Source organism: Dipodomys spectabilis, unplaced genomic scaffold (genome assembly GCF_019054845.1).
Source record: "Dipodomys spectabilis isolate Male_0828 unplaced genomic scaffold, ASM1905484v1 ptg000273l, whole genome shotgun sequence".
Lineage (NCBI taxonomy): Eukaryota > Metazoa > Chordata > Mammalia > Rodentia > Heteromyidae > Dipodomys > Dipodomys spectabilis.
In genome coordinates this window covers 4,551,070-4,572,403 of record NW_024870950.1, presented here as the reverse complement: position 1 = coordinate 4,572,403, position 21,334 = coordinate 4,551,070, and the positions used below count along the sequence as shown (strand labels likewise).

Below are 21,334 nucleotides of genomic sequence, written 5' to 3'. Positions count from 1 at the left end.
ACAGTGATGTCTCAAACAACTTTTTGAATAACAACACAACAAATTCCCAACATTTCCCTTTTCCCCATCTAAGTTCGACCAAATTAATAAAAACGAACCCAAAGCAAACCCATCAGATATTCTGCACACCATTTTGGCGACTGCAGCTCTAATGTACACCCTCACACTTCCATGCCTAGAAGGAACTCTGATTCAAGTTATTACAGGAGATTATTGCTTTCTACAGAACAGAGCCAGCCAAGACTCAAACCCTGCCATTTATCACTTTACCTGGTCAAAAAATACATATACAAGATGAGGGGCTGGGAAGGTGGCTTCAGTAGTAGAGCACTTGCCTTGCATGCCTGCGCCCTGGGTTCGATTCCTCAGCACCACATAAGCAAAAAGAAGAAAGCCGGAAGTGGCACTGTGGCTCAAGTGGTAGAGCGCTAGCCTTGAGCTGAAGAGCTGAGGGACAGCTCCCAGGCCCAGAGTTCAGGCCCCACAACTGGACCCCCCCCCCAAAAAAAAGAAAATACCTTCTGCTGAGCAATCTTTTTGTTGTTGTTGGTCGTGGTGGGGCTTGAACTCTGGGCTTGGGCACTGTCCCTCATCTCTTCAGCTCAAGGCAAGCACTCTACCTCTTGAGCCACAGCACCACTTCCGGTTTTCTGAGTGCTTTATTGGAGATGAGTCTCACACTTTCCTGCCTAGACTGGCTTTGAACCCAGATCCTCAGATCTCAGCCTCCTGAATAGCTAGGATTACAGCTGTGAGCCACCAGCGCCCGGCCTACTGAGCAATCTTAAGACCCAGGCTCATTGTGCTCACCACTTTTTTGTTAAGCTGGTTTGGGGCGGTAGGTACCAGAAGTTGAACTCAGGGCTAGCACTCCTTTGGCTCACTTGCCCAGGCTGGTGCTCCTGTCCAGTACATGAAATCTTTTTTTTTCCCCCCCTGTTATCTGAGCCTCTGGAGATGTTAACTGAGGTCCTCAGTTAAAATTCTGATAAGCTCAAAAACACTGTACCCTACCTTGATTTACTAGGAAGCTCCCTGATGCAGAAATTCTTTTTTAGTAGCTCTTAGGTATTTTTTCCAGAATGCACTTATTTACAGTGCTCTTATTTTTGACATATAATATTTACGGGTGCAGTAAATTTGATACACGTATACGATACATATCACATTAAGGTACATAACCAGTCAATGGACTCTGGAGGCATTTTCTGCCCGGGCTGGCCTCAAACCTCGATTCTCTAGACCTCGGCCTTCTAAGTAGCTAAGATTACAAGTGTGAGCCACAGCCTCTCAGCCCAATCAGATCTTATCCTAACCCCAGCAGGGGACAGCTGTCCCTTGCCCACTTTTCCTTCTGTCTACAGCGCTGGCCAGGGGTGGGCTCAAGGAAGGCTGGTCCCAGGAGACAGACTTGCCTCACCCCCCGCCCCACACCCAGCAGGAGCAGATTCCAGGGTCCCCCTCTGCACTGCTGTCCTGCTAGTCTAGCCCAGGGTGTCGTATTTTTTCAACACAAGGAAATCCAGACAGTGTCAGACACTGAAACACCACCTAGCACGGAAAGGCGGGAGGCCCCTTGCCTCCCACCCCCGTGCCTCCGTGCACGCGCGAAGCGGGCGTGGACAGTGCTGACCGGCACGGGCCCCTCGCAACGACCCTTCCAGGCTCGCGGCCAGAGGAGGCCCCCGCCCCGGCCTGGGCTCGCCACGCAGCTGCTTCCCCGCCTCGGCGGCGCCTGCGGAGCCCGCACCGCACCGCACAGGTGCCGCCCCTTTCACGACGGGAAAACACCTCCACCTGCAGAGGCCGAGGGCGGCCGCGAGCGCCGCAGCGGCTGCGCGGCCCGGAGGGCGCGAGCCCAGGGGAGAGGCAGCGCGGCCTGCGGCCGCCCCGCCCCGCGGGACCGGACCGCGGGCGCCAGCAAGGGCCCGCGCGCCGCCACCGGGGCCGACGCCCGGCCGGCGCAACCGAACGGCAGCCGGAGGCGGCGCGGACCCCCGTGCGCGGGGACCAGCGAGCAAAGGGCGGGGGCGACGCCGCGGGTCCCGGGGAGCCAGGCCCGCGCGGACGCGGAGGCCGACGGAGCCCCTCGGCGCTCTCCTTACCTCATGGGGCCGCGGGCTCCGCGCTCCGCAACGCCCGGCAGATGCGAGGCTCCGCACAACGGTCGCCGGGGATCGCCGCGGGCCGGAAGCGGGACGACAGGGCGCGGGCTGGAGGGCGCCACCCTGGAGCCCAAAGTTCCGGGAGCGCGGGGGACCGCGACCTTCCGCGCTTTACGGCCCCCGGCAAGGGTACGGCGGACGCGCGCCCGCCCCCGCGCACGGACGTCACCGCACAGGCCCCGCCCCTCCACGTGGGCTTGTTTGGGTGTCGCGAGGCTCCGCCCAGGGCTTCGGCCCCGCCCACGTGGGTGCGGGCGGGAGGCTGCGCTTTTCCGCCAGGGTTTGAGGAGGAGCGAGGCCGTGGCGGGGGGAGCTTTCGGCCGCGAGGCCCGGCCCGGTGCGGCTGCCGGGGGGTCCGCAGCGCAGACCCGTGGAGGCCGGCGCTCGCGCTGTCCCCGAATGTGCCTCGGGCCTCCGGGCCGCACCCGGAGGCGGAGCTAGCGGACGACCTCCCGGGCCGTGGCGCTCCTCCTCCGCCTCGAGTTGGGCCCGGCCTGGGCTCGGCGCCCGCGGCCCCCGCCCAGGTTTCTGCCTCCGCAGCCTCCTCCGCGAGCGCGGACCGCGTCCCGCCGTGCGAGCCAGGCCCGGACCAGGGCCTGGCACACCAGGGTTTCCTTTGCGTCCAGTTACCCTGCTCCACGTGGCCACCTCGCTTCCCATTCTTGAGGTGAAAGCTCATCTTGCCACGCCGTTTCCCCCAGCCTCCGTGTAATCGCTGACCACCGGAGGCCAGCAGCACACAAGACAGAAAGAAAGCCTTCACAGCCAGGAAGCGGCGGTAAAGCTCTCAGGAGCCCAGGGCCACCCAGCCGCTCAGATTGCACACCCCGCATGATTTACACCTACACCCTCTTCACTGGCCACGGCGCTCCAGGACTGCAGGTGAGGGCTTGGGAGCTGAGCCTGAGCTTTTTGCTCAAGGCTAGCACTCAATCACTTTGAGCCACAGCACCACTTCCGGTTTCCTGGTGGTTCACTGGAGATGAGTCTCAGACTTTCCTACCTGGGCTGGCTTTGAACAATCCTCAGAAATCAGTCTCCCGAGTACTTAACAGGAGCTGTCCCTCAGCTCTTCAGCTCAAGGCTAGTGCTCTACCACTTGAGCCACAGCGCCACTTCCGGCTTTTTCCTTATGAGGTGCTGAGGAATCGAACCCAGGGCCTCAGGCATGCAAGGCAAGCGCTCTACCACTGAGCCACCTTCCCAGCCCAGACCCTGGTCTTTTTGATGTCTGAAATTTCAAGCCGTTTGGGCTACAGGAATCTTTTTGCAAGATACAGGTAAGAATTCAATGCAACCTTTCTAGTGAACAAGAGACTGACCAAGGAGAGGCATTCTTGAGGAAGTATTTCTGCATCTCAGATATATGAGAAGAACTTAACATCCTGCTAAATTTCAAAAGAAGTCTTTTCCCCATAGCACTTCAGGGTAGTTTGGGAGAAACATAATAATGGGAATCTGCCCACCCTCCCTCCTCCTGGTTCTCAGGAAAACTTCAAACCTGGCCTTATCTGAAAGTTCAGGACCACCTGCATCAGGATGCTACCCAGACCATAAAACCCCAAATGGGACAGTTAGCATCATAAATCTCAAACAGGACAGGACAAAGAAATTCCAAAGAAGAGTCTCACCCTAGAATATATAAAAACATAAGCTGCCGCCCCCTCCTCCCCATACCTCCTGTTCTTTGTCTAGTGTTACAGGGAGTCCCTCTGCAGCATGATTAAAGTTCCAGTCCACTGAGGTCTCTTCTTTCTTCTCCTTTCATCCACTGATCTTTCCTAATACTCATGACTCAGTTTCCTAACACCTGCTACAGGAGACAACAAATGAGTGATCTCTAACTTGATTTCATTTGTCTCACATACACACATCTCTTCCTGCTTCTGGCACTCAGTGGCTGCTGGGGCCTTGGGTCATTCAAATGTGCAGGGCAGTCCAGCCAGCTAGCCGGTCAGTGTTTGCATAGATGCTCCTGCCGGGGGCTCAGCAGGGCTGGACAGAGGTGTAAGGGTCTCCCCTGTTTGGAAGAAGCCTTTTAAGTCTTGGCCAATTAGAGCACAAAATACTAAATGCTTGTTTTTAGGACTGAAGCTTTTTACCAGAATAATCTTTGCCTATGAAAACTGAGGGTGTGGTGGTTCAGATGGTTCAGGTGCAAACTGACTACATGTTGGGGGGCTGTACCATCTTCTGGGAGACTGAGTAAGGAGGTTGGAGGTGAACTACACCTCCCATGGGGAGAGTACTGGTGACAGGGAGCCCCAACCCAGAAACCACTTCCAGAGCTGCAGGCAGCACACCAGGCCTCTGCTGTGAGTCTCCACCCCCAGGCAGGTCTGGGGGCTGCCCAGGGTTCTAGGTAACTCACACATAGCACTCACAGGCCCCAGATCTCTTCACTTCACCTTCTCCAGCCTCTCCTCATGTTCAGGACCATGTCCTGAGTGACAGCTGCCTCCCCAGACTGGAGGAAGCCGAGGGAGCCCCGGGGAGCAGCTACCGCCTCCTATCACCCTACACCACCACCTGAGCCGCAGGATAGGCAGGACTGCTACCAGGCAGATTCCTTAAGTCATTACCTTTTAATAATGCCCAGATGCAAATTAGCATTGCTGACAGTTTAAGGAAAGGCACGCAGGGATCCCAAGAGGATGCAGGTTTGTACCTTCCCCAGGATGGAACCTTAATCATGTCGTAGGAGGGTTGACTTCCAACTCTGCCACCAGCACACACCACAGGCAGGAGGCTCCCTTTCCCCCAGTCCCATAGTCTCGTTCCACTGGACCTAGCTACCTGGATAGTACCAGCAGCAAGTTCAGTCCCAGTTCTGTAAAAACCCATGGCAGGAGTCACCAGAGAGAAGATGTAACAAGTACAAACCTGCAAACTCTTTATTAAATTCTCCCATTTCATCTGTACAGAAAAAAATGCACATTATGTTCAGAATCTCAGTAACATCTCAAAATTACACAGCATGAACATGTAAAAACAAAGAACTGCTGGGATTTTATACATAGAAAGGAAACCCATTTACAAAAGAGGCTTGTTAATTGTACTTTTCTTTCTTTAAAAAAAAAAAAAAAGTTAAGAGGCCTAAGATCACTGCACGCCACGCTGTCTGTCTTGGGGCCGGGCCGGGCTGGGGTACGCTAGGAGCAGTGGCCGCTCACGGAGGCCGCGGCAGGACATGGGAACCTGTTCAGCCACCCAGCTGCTGGGCAGCGGGTCTCGGGGCCCAGACGTTACTTGTGGGAATGGGGAAGACAACACATGACACAGAGGCACAGTTTGCACGTCCCTCTCCCCTGGGAGAGCTGGAGGGTGAGGAGGGAAAGGAGCCTCCACCAGGATCTGTCACCCCTGCCTGTGTCCCCGCTGCGGTCTCGCTGGGTGGCTGCGAGGAGGAAGGTCCCCCCTAAGTTCAGACTGGAGAGGAAGGGGAATCTGGCTTCAAATTCAATGGCCTTAAGAACATGTGCCCCTGGTCCCCCCAGGCGGAGGGAGCGAGTAGGGAGTGTCGTAGACAGACGGCAGGCAAACCAGTCACAAACGGGGAGGGAGAGGCCAGAACATCAGATCAAGCCCCAGACCCTTTGGGAGCCAAAGCCAAGTGATGGTGAGGTGAGTTAGGAGAGAGGGGGCCACCTCACCTCACCTTCTATAAAGCCACTTAGATGTGCCCAAGCAGCTGCAGGCCACAGAGCATTCTGAGCTTTGAGGTTTTTCAAACTCTTAAGAAGCCAATATATAAGTAAACATACAAAAATGCACATAATTCAAAAAGCCATCTCTTCTACTGGTTCTATGGCCATGATCTAGTTGCAGACACCAGGCTGGGCTGGCGCACTGCTGCCTCCTGGCTAGTTGGGGGAGGGGGTGATCCGGAAGGGTCTCTTCTCAGGGGGCCTGGAGAGCAACCAGGCCCAGGAAGCGCCCACTGACTCACTACAAGGGGCACTTCTGGGACAGAAGTGGCATCACAAAGCTGGAGGTGTGGAGGACAAGAGTTCTGGAAATCACATAGATGTGCAAGAGAATCATCTTCTTGGGGAACTTGAACTTCACCATTCACAAACCTCGGAATTCCCTTCCCAGTTTGTCTGATAAAATGTAAACGTAGACATCCTTTCCAATTTTTTTTCCCTATCAGTTGACCTCAGGGAACAGGAAGACATGAAGCTGGACAGTAACTGTTTGCCACCCCTTCCAGGAAAGCAGTGTTACCCTATGCCCTCCTCAGCCCCACGTCAGCCCGGCTGCTGGGGGCCAGGGGGGAGGGAACTAGAGCCAGGGTAGCTGCAAGCACTCCCAGCAGCACCTACTCACTAAATAGCAGGCTATCAGCAGCCCTGGAGTGCGGCTGAGCGGGCTCCAGGCCACTGGATCTACAGACCCAGAGGGTCTCCCAGGAATGCAGAGGACAAGGGTGTTCCTGGGAGCAGAGCCAAGCTTTTGGAATGGCCTCCCTGTTGCTCTATCTTGCCAGCATACCCATCTTGCAACAGGAACAACAGCAGAGAAACCTAGAGACCGAGGTAAAGAAATGTTTTGCTTAGCCGGGCGCTCGTGGCTCACGCCTGTAATCCTAGCTACTCAGGAGGCTGAGATCTGAGGATCGCGGTTCAAAGCCAGCCAGGGCAGGAGAGACCGTGAGACTCCTATCTCCAATAAAACCACCAGAAAACCGGAAGTGGCGCTTCGCCTTGAGCTGAAGAGCTGAGGGACAGCGCCCAGGCCCAGAGTCAAGCCCCACGACCGACAAAAAAAAAAAAAAAAAAAGAAATGTTTTGCTTAAGGGGGCTTTCCTTCTGTGGAAGAAGCCTGGCTGGAGGAAGAAATTAGTCTTGTTTGTGGCTCCTGTCCAGATTTCCAATCTCCCATCCCACCTACTGCTGGCCCAGGTGCCTGGCTCAAGGAGCCTGAGGGCGAAGTGGGGGTGTGGGGGTGTGGGTGAGATAGAGCAGTGTGTCTAACAGTCCAAGATAATGGTGTCAGCTGGCAAAACCAGATGACAGTGACCCTGCTATGGTCATTTTCAGTGAGTGCCTGGAGCCTTGGCCTTACCCCAAACCTACTCACTAGTATGGTTTTTTGTTTTTGGAGGAGGGAGTACTAGGGTTTGAACGCAGGGCCTCACTCTTGCTAAGTTAGTGCAATGACTGAAAATGACTATTTCTAAATAGGACAAACATTCCAAGAACCAACCAAGCTGTTTAAACTTCAACTCTGCCACAAACATGGCATTTTCTATCAGTTTAGAAAGAACAGAAATACAGAGAACCGCAAGGATGTTTACATACACTGGGAGGAAGGCTGCAGAGATGCTCAGGAACAGTAGTTCCCACCCCAATCCAATTCTGCAAACCTCAGGACTTCCTGGGGGCCTATATTCCATCCTGTTCTTGGCTCTGAGCATCAAGCCCAGGTTTCCCTCATGAGAACCCCTGGAGAGGGAGGGGCCAGTCAGGAGGGTGACGGTGCTGCCGGCAATGTGGGCGTTTTAAGTCTCCTGAGACTGAGTCTCCAGGCCAGCTGCTGAGAAGCAGGAAGACCCTAATTCTGGATGGAGGGGCAGGTCAGACGCTCCCCATGATGACCTGTACTGCCCTAGCCATTGAACTACTACCGGGAAAGGTAGCAAAAGGAAGAAAAGAAGAAAACCACAGTATTCAAATGTAGGTCAGTCAGGTGAGAAAAGGAGTCATGTGGACCAGATGATCCACAAGCAACACAGCGCCATGGAGCACATTTCAGGGAAGACAGACGCCGTCAGTGACTGCACACGCATGGACAGTGCAAATGGGAGGCAAGAGAGGAAAGGGCCCTGTGAGGGGCCTCGTCTACGCGGACAGTTTTAGGCACATGATTTATAATACTTTCTGGACATCTAACAGGGTAATAAAATATATATTATATAAATATATCTCCTACTGTACATGCTGCCCTCCTGTACAGCCACTGTGACGCCATGTCCAACGTCGCCAAAGGCGCGCCCGCTGACCCTCCGTGCCTGGCTCCGTCCTTCCTCTTGCGCCTCAACCCTGTCCACTCTGCACTGGATGGTGAGGGAAGATGGCCAGGAATATTCTTCCTGCAACAATGATTCTGGAAAGGCTAACAGATCAGCAACATACATTTAACCAGTGCCTACTGGAGAGAGTACATGTAGCAAATGGACAGAAAAAAGAAACGGAGAAATCCTCTGCCCTTTATTGCAATTCCTCTCTCCATCCCTCCATCGGCTTGTCTGGAAAGTGTGCCTGGAGTGTGCAGAAAGGCCAGGCTGCACTGCAGTCGCACCCTGAGGCCACGCTAAATCGCTGCAGGTCATTGTTTCTACCTTGTTATTGTAGCCTGAAGAATAAAGCAAAGTGAATTGGACTCTGGCTCCTTCTTCCTGCCCTACCACTCCCACCCAAGTCTCCCAGGACCCTCCCCTTAGCTTTCCTCCCGTGAGGCAGAGAACTGCTAGAGTGACCACACCATTAGCAAGGCTGACAGACAAGGGGCAGTCCTGCACCATCCTGGAGGGTGAAGGGAAGCTGGAATCAGGGGACTGTCCTGCTTCACAGACCTCTGACTCTCCTAACCCACTTGTCCCTGGCCTGGGAAGGCGCATGCCCCACTGCCCTGCCGCGAGGCAGTGCCCACAGCAGTACCCACAGCTGTGGGGCTACGACCAGCAGTGGCTCGTTTAGGGCAGCAGCTGGAAGGCATCGCTGCTTCAGCAGAAGCAAACAGGACCCAAAGCAGTTTGATTAGTGTTTCCCATTACTTGGTGAAGTCCCTGCCCCGACGTGGTCCACAGGTGCTTCTGGAAGATGATCTGGACTCTCAGTGATCATGTTCTGGGCATGTGCATTCCCTCCAATTCCTGCCTTCATTTGACACAGTCACATGGAAGAAAGAACTCCGCTGCCCAAGTCAAGCCTGGAGATGTGCTACTATATACATTTTTTCCTTCCTTTAAAAATTTCTTTTTTTGTTTTTGGTGTTTTTTTTTCCCCTTGTTTTTGATTTTTTTTTTTAAAAGCATTTTGAGTTGCAGGTCAGGTGTTGGTTCTGGAAGTACTGTAGTTCTGTTGGTATGAGAGAGATGTTCTACAGGCGGGTAAACCCAAGTTCGCTGACAAAGGCTACCACCAAAGCGACCAGCTGACGCTGCACAGACGGCTGGGAGGAGGACACCGCGGACGTGGCCAAGTCTGGACGGGACAATGCAGTGGGCACCTGCTGCTGCTCTATTGTGGGTGTTGGTGCCACCTCTTAGGAGGGCGAAGTGAGGGTATGCTATACAGGAAGGCTATACAGACTGGGCACTGGATAGGTAGTTCCTTTGGTGGTCAAGGTGCCTCTACCTGTCCTTGAGCTCTCGTGTCACACGCTTGGTGATCCGTCCACACATCAGGCCGATCAGAAACAATATGCAGATGCTCCCACTGATCACAGACAGGATGTAGTTCTTAGATGGGGAAGTCATCACTTGCATGGCAAGGTCAGAGAAGCCATCTGCTGGGGCCACCTGGAAGGAGACAGCATTCTGTGACCCTGTGGAGAGCTGGGTAGCAGTGGCGCGAAGTCTAATGTATCCCCTCAGTAACTAATTCATGGGTTTTCTTTTGGGGAATGAGACAAGAAAATCAACGTAGGCTACAATTCTCTTCCTGATCACAAAACTATGTCTGCCGTATAAAATTATGAACAGAAAGATAGGAAGGCAAGTGATCACCCCCTGGGGTTCCTGGGCAAAGGCTTCTCTTATTTTCCCTGGATTACTGCATACACCAGTTCAGTGGGCAGACCTCATGATTCCACAGTACAAATGAAGATTCGGTGGCTCAGGGACTGATACGGTGGGTATATGACCTACACAAGGCCACTAGTTCGCATATACTTTTTTTTTTTTTAATTATTTGTATTTTTGTCAGTCCTGAGGCTTAAACTCAGGGCTTAGGCGCTGTCCCTGAATCTCTTTGTGCTCAAAGCTAGTGCTCTACCACTTGAGCCACAGCTCCGGTCCAGCTTTTCTTTTACTACTTAACTGGCAATAGGCTCATTTCCAGTCAGGCTGGCTGCTAACCATGATCCTCAGATCTCATCCTCCTACATGGCTAGGATTACAGACAGAAGCCACTGACAAAGCTGGGAGCCTGGGTGGAATCTGACCACCCAGGTCAGATTAGGCGGCTCCTACCCATCGTGTCATCAGAAGAGAACAGGGAAATAAGAAATTAATGAGATCTGAGACCCACATTTGCCAATACAGAACAAGCTATGAGTCATTCTCAGCATGTTGCGGCCACCTGAAGTAGCTCAAAGGAGACGAAAGGAGCAAGGGAGATTGGACTCTGTAGGACCTGATGGGTGCATCTGTGAACCCAGAGCGTCACAGGTGAATTTTTTCCCCTTGAAAGGGGGAGCGAGGAGGAAGAGCGTACTGTTGTGAGAGCTAAGATCCCTTTTCAGCAGAGGGTGATGGCACCTGAGTGCAGGGGGTGACAGTCCTGGCAATGTCACAGAGCCAGTCGGATGCAAGGGAACAGGGCAGCTCCAGCTTCATAGCTACCCAAAGAATTTTAAGACTCATTGGCTGCTCTTCCAAATACATGGATGGCTCGACTTCCAGCAGGGCAAGACCAATGAAATATCTCACAGAACAGATGGCCCTGGCAGAACCTCTCTTGGCCTTTACCTTTGCCGCATAACTCCACATTTCAATCCGGTCATTAAGGCGCTTCTTGCACTCAGGCTGTAACCTCACCCGCTTATCCTCTAGGGCCTCCATTAGGCAGGACATTTCTGTGGTAGGAAGGAGAGAAGAAAGATCTGCAACCATACAGAACAGACTTTACAATTACACTTTACATTTCTGTAAATCTGGGAAGAAGGATATCCAAGAATATACTAGAGAACTCAGACTTTTTTTTTCTATTGGGTCGGTTGTGGGGCTTGTACTCTGGGTCTGGGCGCTGTCCCTCAGCTCTTCAGCTCAAGGCAAGCGCTCTACCATTTGAGCCACAGCACCAGTTTTCTGGTGGTTAACTGGAGATAAGAATTTCACGTACTTTCCAGCCCACGCTGGCTATGAACTGTGATCCTCAGATCTCAGCTTCCTAAGTAGCTAGGATGGCAGGCATGAGCCACCAGAGTCTGGCTAAAACAAATGTACTTTTTTTGGGTCAGTTGTAGGGTTTGAACTCAGGGCTTGGCCACTGTTCCTGAGCCTCTTTGTGCTCAAGGCTAGCGCTCTACCAGCTGAGCCACAACACTACTTTCCAGAACTCAGACTTGTGAGTTAAACATATTCTAGTAAACATTAGTCAAGACCACCATGGTGAGGACAGGGTGTCAGGGTTGGCTATCCAGTATGTCTCTTAATTTCAATGCACAAGCTTGGCCCATAAAACAGCCTCTACATGCTCCTGGGTTCCAGTAGTAGAACTCTACAGTAGTTGGCAGTGTCAGACACAGCACCACTAGGTTCTTGGGGACACAAAGCTTTTCTTCTCCATGACTACTTTATTTACTTATTTATTTGGCAGTACTAAGTGCCACATTATTTAAGAACATGCTTATTGGGCCCACTGTGGCCCCAGTGTAAACTGGGTAACGGTGGGCCTTTATTTCCATGACAAATAACTAAATCAGTTCAAATCTGCAAGATTATTCCCAAACTGAGATGAAGTCTATGGCTAGCTTATATTCACAGAACAGAGTGGCAGCAACTAGTGTCTGAGAGTGAGTCTTAACTCCCCCTGGGAAGTCCACACAGGGTCAGCGGGAACCAACGCAGTAACTTACGACGCCCACGGCCAGGGGTGATGGCGGCACAGTGGTGTTTAATGTCCAGGGCACAGGCTGTGTGAAGAACTGGGTCCACAAAGATATCCGCTTTGCTCTCCTTCAGCATGTTTAGCACTTCCTGGAAAGGGAAGGCCATTGTGGAGAGAATGTTCATGGAACAAATGCAGCAGTGACATTGTCTATAAATACTTTATAACAAGCAAACAGGTCAGTAGGGGGATTGAGGGTTCACTACTATTCAGAGATAGGTGGCAACATGGCCATGCTGAAACTCAAACCCAAGCTAACTACCACTAGGGGATTCACTGTATAAGCAAAGTAGGTATGTGGTCAGACATGTGTTCCCAGAATACTGATGTGCCACATCAGAAGTACCTGTTAGTTTTTGTTTGTTTGTTTTGCCATTGATGGGGCTTGAACTCAAGGTCTGGGTGCTATCCCTGAGTTTTTTTGTTCAGGGCTAGTGCTCTACCACTTGAGCCACAGCTCCATTTCTGGCTTTTTGGTGGTAGAGATTAGAGTCTCATGGACTATCCAGCTGGGCTGGTTTTGAACTATGATCCTCAGAGCTCAATCTCCTGAGTAGCTAGGATTACAAGTGCGAGCCACTAGCATCCAGCAAGAACATCGTTTTGGTGGGGAATTGGGTAGATGAGAAAAAGGAAGTGAGGAAAGGAAGGATGTGATGGTTACCTTTTTACACATTTCTGTTTTGATCTTGAGTAGGTTGACCTTGAGGCACTCCTCTACTTGACCCGTCTGCTCCTGGGCTGCTGCTTCTTCAGCACACAGACTGGCAATCTGCTCAGAAGACACAAGAAAACAAAGACCACACGCTGAGCACAGAAAGAGTAAATGGCACTAGAGAATCCCAGCACTAGAGAAGAGGAGGATTGAGAATTTGAATTTAGCCTGGGTAACTACACAGTAAAACTGTTAAATAACAAAAAGAAAAAAGAATCAATAACCATAACAAACTCCAGTACAAATGGCTTCCAGAAAAGATGATTCTGGTATTCTGGTTAGTCTAATCAATCCTGAATAGGCAGTTGTCTGCACTGTCCCAGCCCTGGCTTACTACTGCCTGACTAGTTATCTACCACCAGACACCTGAGACTCTAAACCTCTTGATGATTCTCCCACAGAAGTACTCAGGGCTTAACTCAACAGCTTCCTGGTGGGATTGTGTGCTTCTCCTGCACCAAATGCCAGGCTCCTTCACAATGACTGGCAGAGCAGAATGTTAGAACCTACACTTATCTCTACGCTGTCAACCCCGAGACTGGAGTAAGACTGTCCCAGAACTTGTCCAAAGAAAGCTACTCCTTATCTCCACAGGGAAGAACAGACAGCCAAGTGAAATACTAAAAGCAAATGCTATTTACGGAATTCAGACCCACAATTTGGCTGCATGTTGACACACTGACACACATATACACATATTCCTTCACAAAAGCCTGTAAGTGGAGATAACAAACCTTTGGAAAATTTTATGAGTAAGCTTTGCAACATCTTTAGCTGATTTCTTAAAATTGACATAAGTTGAACAAGGTTCTTCACTTGGACTTTTCTAGCTAGGACACCAAATAATTTCCAAAGAGAAGCATTTCTAAGAGTTATTTTGAGAGCACTTTCATCTTTCTGAAAGCCTCAGAGTTTTCCTTCTCCTCTTATCACAAAGTAAGAAGGCAAGAACCAATGTGGAATTAATTCTAAAACAATGTTCAACAGAGCAGCATGTGGAACTAATACTGCAAAGTGACACAGAGAACATGGGTCTCGGACAATTGATGTGCAACTGTGGGCTTGAAACTAAACCTGTTCATGGCAAATAGGCAGTAGAGTACAGTAAGAACTGTTCTCTTTTGCTGGGCACTGGTGGCTCACGCCCATAATCCTACCTACTCAGAAGGCTGAGATCTAAGGATTTCAGTTCAAAGCCAGCCCAAGCAGGGAAACCCATGAGACTCTTTATTTCTAATAAGCTACTCAAAAACAGCTGGAAGTGGCACTGTGCCTAAGTGGAAGAGCGCAGCTCACAGAAGCACTCAGGCCCCGAGTAAAGCCCCAGGACAAGCAGAAGACAAACAACAACAACAACATGTTCTCCAGTCATATATCCCCTGGGAAGCTCTATTCATACCCATACTCAACTCAATTCTGCATCCTACCTCATCTGAGCAATGCAACTGCAGCTGAGGGTCGAGGCGGTAATCCAGAGCAGACTCCTGGATAATGATGCGAATCTGGTCCTCACAGTCAGAAGACAGGCGCTGTGTGTGGCAAAGGGAGAACAAATGGCTCACCAGAAAACATCAGATTCTATTTGTCCCCCTACTCTCAGGCTTGGGGAGGGCATGATAAAGGTCTTGTCAAACAGGAGTAAGGTAGGGACTCTATAGAGAAAATTCCTGGAGGAAAAAAGGTAACTCTAGGAAAACACCTCTGCGGAGAACCAGCCAGTTTACCTGATCAGCATATCTCAACTTGAGGCATGAGATGACTTGGCCTTCTAGCTCTGAATCATCCTTGGCCTTGGACAAGATACCGTGACAGAATTTAGGAATGTCAGCTTTACAGGCTTTCCTTAGCACAGGGTTTAAGCGGTAATCTGAAACAGAAACAGTCAACACATATGAGATATCCCACCTGGAAATAGCCAAAAGGTGTATGTTAGGTCAGTGAGTGGGACTATGAACAGTGCCTTTGCTTTATGAACCCAGGGAGGTGGCTATGGAGCTTCCTGTGCTGGCTCCTTCTGTTCTTGAGACAGGATCTTACTCAATAGCCTAAAATGACCTTGAAATTTTGATTCTCCTGCCACAGCCTCCCAAATGCTGGAATTACAGACAAGTTCCGCCACACCTGGCTCTCCACTGTTGTTAATCAGCAATGTGTGCTGGTGTGTGAGCCCCTCTGCAGGTCTAGGAATCCTGTTACTCTCCAGTAGTTCTGTATGGTTTTATAGCTAAATATTCAAAATCCAAATAGGTACCAGCAATCTTGCCCATAAACATTTCTGAAAATACCAACAGAGAAATATCCAACTCACTTTTTACCTATTAAGCTAAAACTTCTACCAACTGAGAGCTAGTTTCCCTCTTCTAAAATATATTGCCTCTATTCTGCCTACTCACAAAGTTTTATTAAATCTCCAGACTTTTCTTTCCAAGAAGGTCTAGCCCTGATTCTTTTTGTTTTTCAACAGTTGTCCAGTTGTTCAGGCTCTTCTTTTCCCTGACTTTCATGTCATTTTTCCTGCATACTTTTCAAAGGAAGAGGAAAAAACTCTGCTTATATCCAAACTCTTCTCTTAAAAATCAGGCACTGAGTTGGGCGCTAGTGGCTCACACCTATAATCCTAGCTACTCAGGAGGCTGAGATCTGAGGATTGGTTCAAAGCCAGCCAGGGCAGGAAAGTCAGTGAGACTCTTATCTCCAATAAATCACTAGAAAACTGGAAGTGGCGCTGTGGCTCAAGTGGTAGAGCACTCGTCTTGAGCTGAAGAGTTCAGGAACAGCGCCCTGGCCCAGAGTTCAAGCCCCAAGACCAAAAAAAAAAAAAAAAAAATCAGACACTGGTAGCTGGGCACCAGAGGCTCATGCCTATATTCCTAGCTACCCAGGAGGCTGAGATCTGAGGACTGCAGTTCAAAGCCAGCCCAGATAAGAAAGTCTGTGAGACTCTTTTTTTTTTTTTTTTTTTGTCGGTCGTGGGGCTTGAACTCTGGGCCTGGGCGCTGTCCTTCAGCTCTTCAGCTCAAGGCGAGCGCTCTACCACTTGTGCTACAGTGCCACTTCTGGTTTTCTGGTGGTTTATTGGAGATAGGAGTCTCACGGTCTCTCCTGCCCGGGCTGGCTTTGAACCGCGATCCTCAGATCTCAGCCTCCTGAGTAGCTAGGATTACAGGCGTGAGCCACCAGCGCCCGGCTTGAGACTCTTATCTCTAATTAACCACCAAAAAACTGGATGTGACACTATGGCTTAAAGTGGTAGAGCCTTGAGTGAAAAAGCTTAAGGACAGTACCCAGGCCCTGAATTCAAGCCCAATGGACCAAAAACAAACAAAAAACAGGCAATGGTACCACATACATATAATCCTAGCTATTCAGAAGGCTGAGATCTTAAGATTATGGTTTGAAGCCAGCCCAGGTAGGAAAGTCATGAGACATTTATCTCTAGTTAACCCACAAAAATTTGGAAGAGGAGCAAGTGGTAGAACACTAGCCTTGAGCAAAAAAGTTCGGGGATAGCATCCAGGCCCTGGGTTCAAGCCCCAGGATTGGTACACCTCCCCTACTTCCGGAAAAAAAAAAAAAAATCAATGGTAGGCAAGGCACCAGTACTTTTAATTAGGTCACTAATTATATGTGCACTTAATTCCACTTTAGGCTATATTCAGTGGGACCAGGAGAGTGGAGAGCTGCTCAGTACAGTACCTGTGTTCTGTGTGATCTGGCGTTTGGTTATCATCTGTTTGCACTTGGGATCCATCAGTTCACTGTTTTTGTTTTGCTTCAAGCACTGCAACATGGTTTTAGAATCTGCTTCTGGACAGAACCTCTGCAAAAAAAAAAAAATCAAAACCAACATTTCATGGAAACAGCCCCACAAATTGACAGCCCATCTGTGACCACTCTTGTATCAGTGATCTCATGAAAGAAGTAACATGAAGGAATCACTTGGAATAGCTAAGCCTGAGGTGTCCAGCCCCGAGTTCCCTTGCTTTATTTATTCTATACTGTAATTCTCACATTTCTTTACAATACCTCTTTGGTTCCAATTTTTCATGAAACTGATTCCTGTTGGTAAGGTGATACTAAATTACATGCCATCTCATGAGCATAATTTTTTTTTTTTGGGGGGGGGGCCCAGTCGTGGGGCCTGAACTCTGGCCCTGGGCACTGGCCCTCAGCTCTTCAGCTCAAGGCTAGCGCTCTACCACTTGAGCCACAGCGCCACTTCTGGCTTTTTTCTTTTTGCTTATGTGGTGCTGAGGAATCGAACTCAGGGCCTCATGCATGCAAGGCAAGTGCTCTACCACTGAGCCACCTTCCCAGCCCCAAGCACAATTATTATTTGAATATAACACTGTACCAGGTAACCAGGTCAAGTCCTATTTACCCCAGCCCAGTGGGAAAACCTAGGAATTACTCTCCTATCAATAAACAGAAATGCAGAGTAACAATTCATTTGGTTCATCTGTTGTGTGTGTGTGTGTGTGTGTGTGTCTGTGTGTCTGTGTGTGTGTTTTTGTGCTGGTTCATCTTAATTTCAGGGAGCTATAATATTAAACATTCTATATTTATTGCTGTCTTTTAGGCCAGAGCTTAGTTTGGGACTAGTAATAAACTCTAAATTTTCATATTTAAGGTTAAGACATTCCAACACTAAGCCGTTTTCCAATTCTCTGAAGTGTGCATAATTCAAGTATCTATCAGCATCTTAACCTGAGGATGAGACTGCTGATTTTTTTTTGAAATAAAATCTTACTAATCTCTCTAAAATCAGAGCCTTACTTTTCCATATGAACCCACTGTACCAGAACCACTTAAGAGATTTACTGTTCGTTTATTTATTTATCAGTTGTGTGGCTTGAACTCTGGGCCTGACACTGTCCCTCAGCTCTTCAAATCAAGGCTAGTCCTCTACCACTTGAGCCACAGCACCACTTCCGTTTTTTTCTGGTGGTTTATTGGAGGTAAGAGTCTCACAGATTTTCTTGCCCAGGCTAGCTTTGAACTGTGATCCTCAGATCTCAGTCTCCTGAGTAGCTAGGATTACAGGCGTGAGCCACCAGTGCCCGGCTACTTTTATTTTTTTACTGCTGGTTCTGAGGCTTGGACTGAGGGTCTGCATGTTTTGGGTGGTAATTAAGTGGAGATATGAGCCACTGGCACCCAGTTAGTTGTTATTTTTTTGTTGGTCATGGGGCTTGAGCTCTTTCACTCAAGGCTAGTGTTCTACCATTGTGAACCACAGGACCACTTCTAGTTTTCGGGTAGTTAATTGGAGATAAGAGTCTCATGGCCTTTCCTGCCTGGACTGTTTTGAACCGTGATCCTCAGATCTCAGCCTTCAGAGCAGCTAGGATTACAGGTATGAGCCACCAGCTCCCAACTACCTGGCTAATTATTTACATTTAACATTCAAAATTCTCTTTAGGAGTTATATGAAAGAGTAAAAATTACATTTTGTTTTAAAAGAAAGATGAAATAAGGAGTTGAACTTCATATTTGATTTCTTTGTGTATGTGAACAGATCAAGGAACTCCTGAGAACATTCACCAGAAGACTAAATGAAGCAAAAGAACAGAAAAATCTTTTAAGTGCTGGAGATAATTTGATCAGGACCAGCTGATGTCTTTCTCAGCACCTTCAAAACCGTTCCTATACATACTGGATATCAATTTATTTTGCCTCAGGTCAAAGTGAGATCAATTATCTTAGCTCTGAGGTTTTCTAACTGAAACAGGCATTAGCATTACTTGTGAACAGTCTGGGGCTCTACTCCTAGAGTTCCACTCAGCACAACCAGGTAGAGCCCAGGAATCTGTAAGCTGCCAGCACACGCTGTTGGCTTTGGGCCATACCAGAGAACAACTGACTTGACAGTGTTTAACCAAGGTTCACTCTGTTGTTCACACTTGCTGCTTACCTTTATCATCTGCTTGCAGACACGCATGAGTGTATAGTCTAGTTCTGGGTCCATCATTTCTGTCTCCTGCAGCTTAAATACTTTCTGGTGGCAACGGGGACTTAGCTGCTTCTTGTTCTCTTTCAGACATTCAATAATCTATGACGTAAAAGTTATGGTCATGTGAGAAGACGTTTCAGGGATTAACAGTACATCTATGCTGACTAAAGTACTTACTTCTGAGAGCACGCCCCCCCCCCCCTTTTCTTTTTGTTGGTCATGGGGCTTGAACTCTGGGCCTGGACCTCACCTCTTCAGTTCAAGGCAGGCACCCTACCACTTGAGCCATAGCACCACTCCCGGTTTTCTGAGTGGTTTACTGGTGATAAGGGTCTCCCGCCTTTCCTGCCCAGGCTGGCTTTGAACTATGATCCTATGATCTCAGCCTCTTGAGTAGCTAGGATTATAGGCATGAGTCACCTATGCCCAGCTGCCCCTTTATTTCTGTTCAACTGAAGAATGCATTATTAAGCTGGGTATCAGAATTGTACAACTACCTCAACTGTAGTACAAAGAAACAAAATTTGAAACACATGAAATAAAAAGTTAAAAGCATAGAGGACTTGGAAGATCAAGAAGAACAAAAAAGGAAAGCAATAGTTGAAAGAACAGTGACAGAATTTCCAAGAACTCAAGAAAAATATGACAAAGATCCAACTATGCTAAAGAAAACAAAAACTATCTAATCATATCAGACTGATATATAAGATTGTTAAAACTTAAAACAGAAAAAAAACTCCATAGAAATGGATTAATTACAAAGGAATGAAAATCAGATAGAGTCAGACTTCGTATTGCCAACAGTAGAATAAGACAACAAAGAAATTATCGCAGAGCTAAAGCACCAGGGCAATGTCCTTGGTAAATAAGCAGCCAGAGAATATTTAAAATCTCTTGTTTGCAATTCATTACTGGTAATGCTAGATTGAATCTTTTTCATTTTTCTTTCTTTCTTTTTTTGTCAGTCACCAGGCTTGAACTCTTGGTCCTGGGTGCTGTCCTTCAGCTCAAGGGGAGCACTCTACCACTTGAATCACAAGTTGGTTTTCTGGTGGTTAATTGGAGATAAGAGTCTCACAGAATTTCCTGCCCGGGATGGCTCTGAACCATGATCCTTAGATCTCAGCCTCCTTAGCAGCTAGGGTTATAGGCATGAGCCACCAGCACCCAGCTAGGATCTTTTTCTGTGTATTAAAAAAAAAAAAATGAAATGGTGCTGTGGCTCAAGTGGTTGAGTGCGCTCCTTGAGCTGAAAAGCTAAGGGACAGCGTCCAGGCCCAGAGTTCAAGCCCCATGACCAGCAAAAATATAAAAAAATAAAAATAAAAAAAAATTCCCTGCATGACTCTTACATGATCTCTAAATAACATCTTCTTTGGAAGGGGACCATTATGAAACCTAATAAAGATCAAAAGAAAGAGGTAGAGAAGAGGAAAAGAGAAGGCAGGCAAATATAATTAAGGTACATAATATGCACATATGAAAATGTCACAAGAAAATCCATTACTTTATACAATTAACAAATGTTAACTTTAAAAAGGCAAAAGAAAAAAAATGCAATGGGAGCAGAATGAAGGAATAATTGATTCTGGAGATGCAATGTTGAGCAAGCCACAGAGAGGAGGCAGGAGAGAAATCTCTAGGAAGACAAGGTGGGGGAGGATGAGGTAAATGGAACAAGAAGAAAATGAACAGCGACAAAGAGAAGTGCCAGGGAAGAAGTCAGAAAGCCAGTGTGGGGGCACAGAGGGGATGACGGGGCTGAATAGGCGTGATGGGTCTCTCCCCACCAGTAAAGAGTTATTAGGATGTTACCTTCACACGACTTGTATAATTAAAACATGAGACATGGCTCAAGCCATAGAGTATCTGTCTAGCCTCACCAGTCCCTGGTTCAAAACCTCAGGATCTTTTTTTTTCTTCTGTGTTGGTTCTGTAACTTGAACTAAGGGCCTGAGCTTTGTTCCTGAGCTTTTCTTTGCTCAAGACTTGCACTTCTACCACTTGAGCCACAGCGCCACTTCCAGTTTTATTTGAGTTGTTTCCTGGAGGTAAGGGTTTCATGGATTTTCTTGCCTGGGCTGCTGGCTAAAGCCCAGATCTAAGCCTCCTGAGTACCACAATCCTCAGATCTAAGCTTTCTGAGTAACTAGGATTACAGGTGTGAGCTGCCAGTGCCTGACCAAAACCCCAGGGTCTAAACAAACCAAAACAAAAATTAAAGCAAAAAATTTACCTGAGCATTTCCATATTGCACAGTGGAACAGTAGTTCTTGATGTCACTTTTGCAGGCTTCATAGAGATCTGGCTCTAAACGGATGTCCTCTGTCTGCACGAGAGGAAGTCAGCATGGAACAGTGAGCTAGTTTTAAGCTGGAGAGTTCAAAAGCTCTACAGACATGTTAGCTGAATCTTGTCCAGTGACTGTGACATCTGTAAGTGGCAGCAGTGTGGCCATGCTGCAGAACTGAGATATAGTTTCAGTTCTGCAACAGGCTAGCCATATAGCCTTGAATCTAGGCTATATGAAGGTTCATATCTATTCTGAAATGTAAACCTAAAATTCTACCTCTGTTATTTGTACAGAGTTAGGCTCAGAGAGAGGAAACCAAAGCTTCCAATCAAATCTCTACTATAGTAGGACATTTGGGTTAGCCCTACTCAT

General features: G+C 48.6%; 1 protein-coding gene across 1 annotated transcript in view; it reads right to left on the bottom strand.

Annotated features, from left to right (window-relative positions):
* Positions 1–9,173: 9,173 nt before the first annotated feature.
* Positions 9,174–21,334, bottom strand: part of Glg1 (golgi glycoprotein 1) — an 86,675-nt gene continuing 74,514 nt past the window's right edge. The window contains exons 18-26 of the mRNA XM_042700934.1: positions 20,906–20,998; positions 18,631–18,768; positions 16,413–16,536; positions 14,441–14,583; positions 14,144–14,245; positions 12,666–12,773; positions 11,970–12,090; positions 10,861–10,967; positions 9,174–9,690 (exon numbers count right to left, since the gene is read on the bottom strand). Of these exons, the coding sequence (XP_042556868.1) occupies positions 9,523–9,690; positions 10,861–10,967; positions 11,970–12,090; positions 12,666–12,773; positions 14,144–14,245; positions 14,441–14,583; positions 16,413–16,536; positions 18,631–18,768; positions 20,906–20,998 (1,104 nt within the window). The 3' untranslated portion in view covers positions 9,174–9,522. The remainder of the gene's footprint in view (positions 9,691–10,860; positions 10,968–11,969; positions 12,091–12,665; positions 12,774–14,143; positions 14,246–14,440; positions 14,584–16,412; positions 16,537–18,630; positions 18,769–20,905; positions 20,999–21,334) is intronic.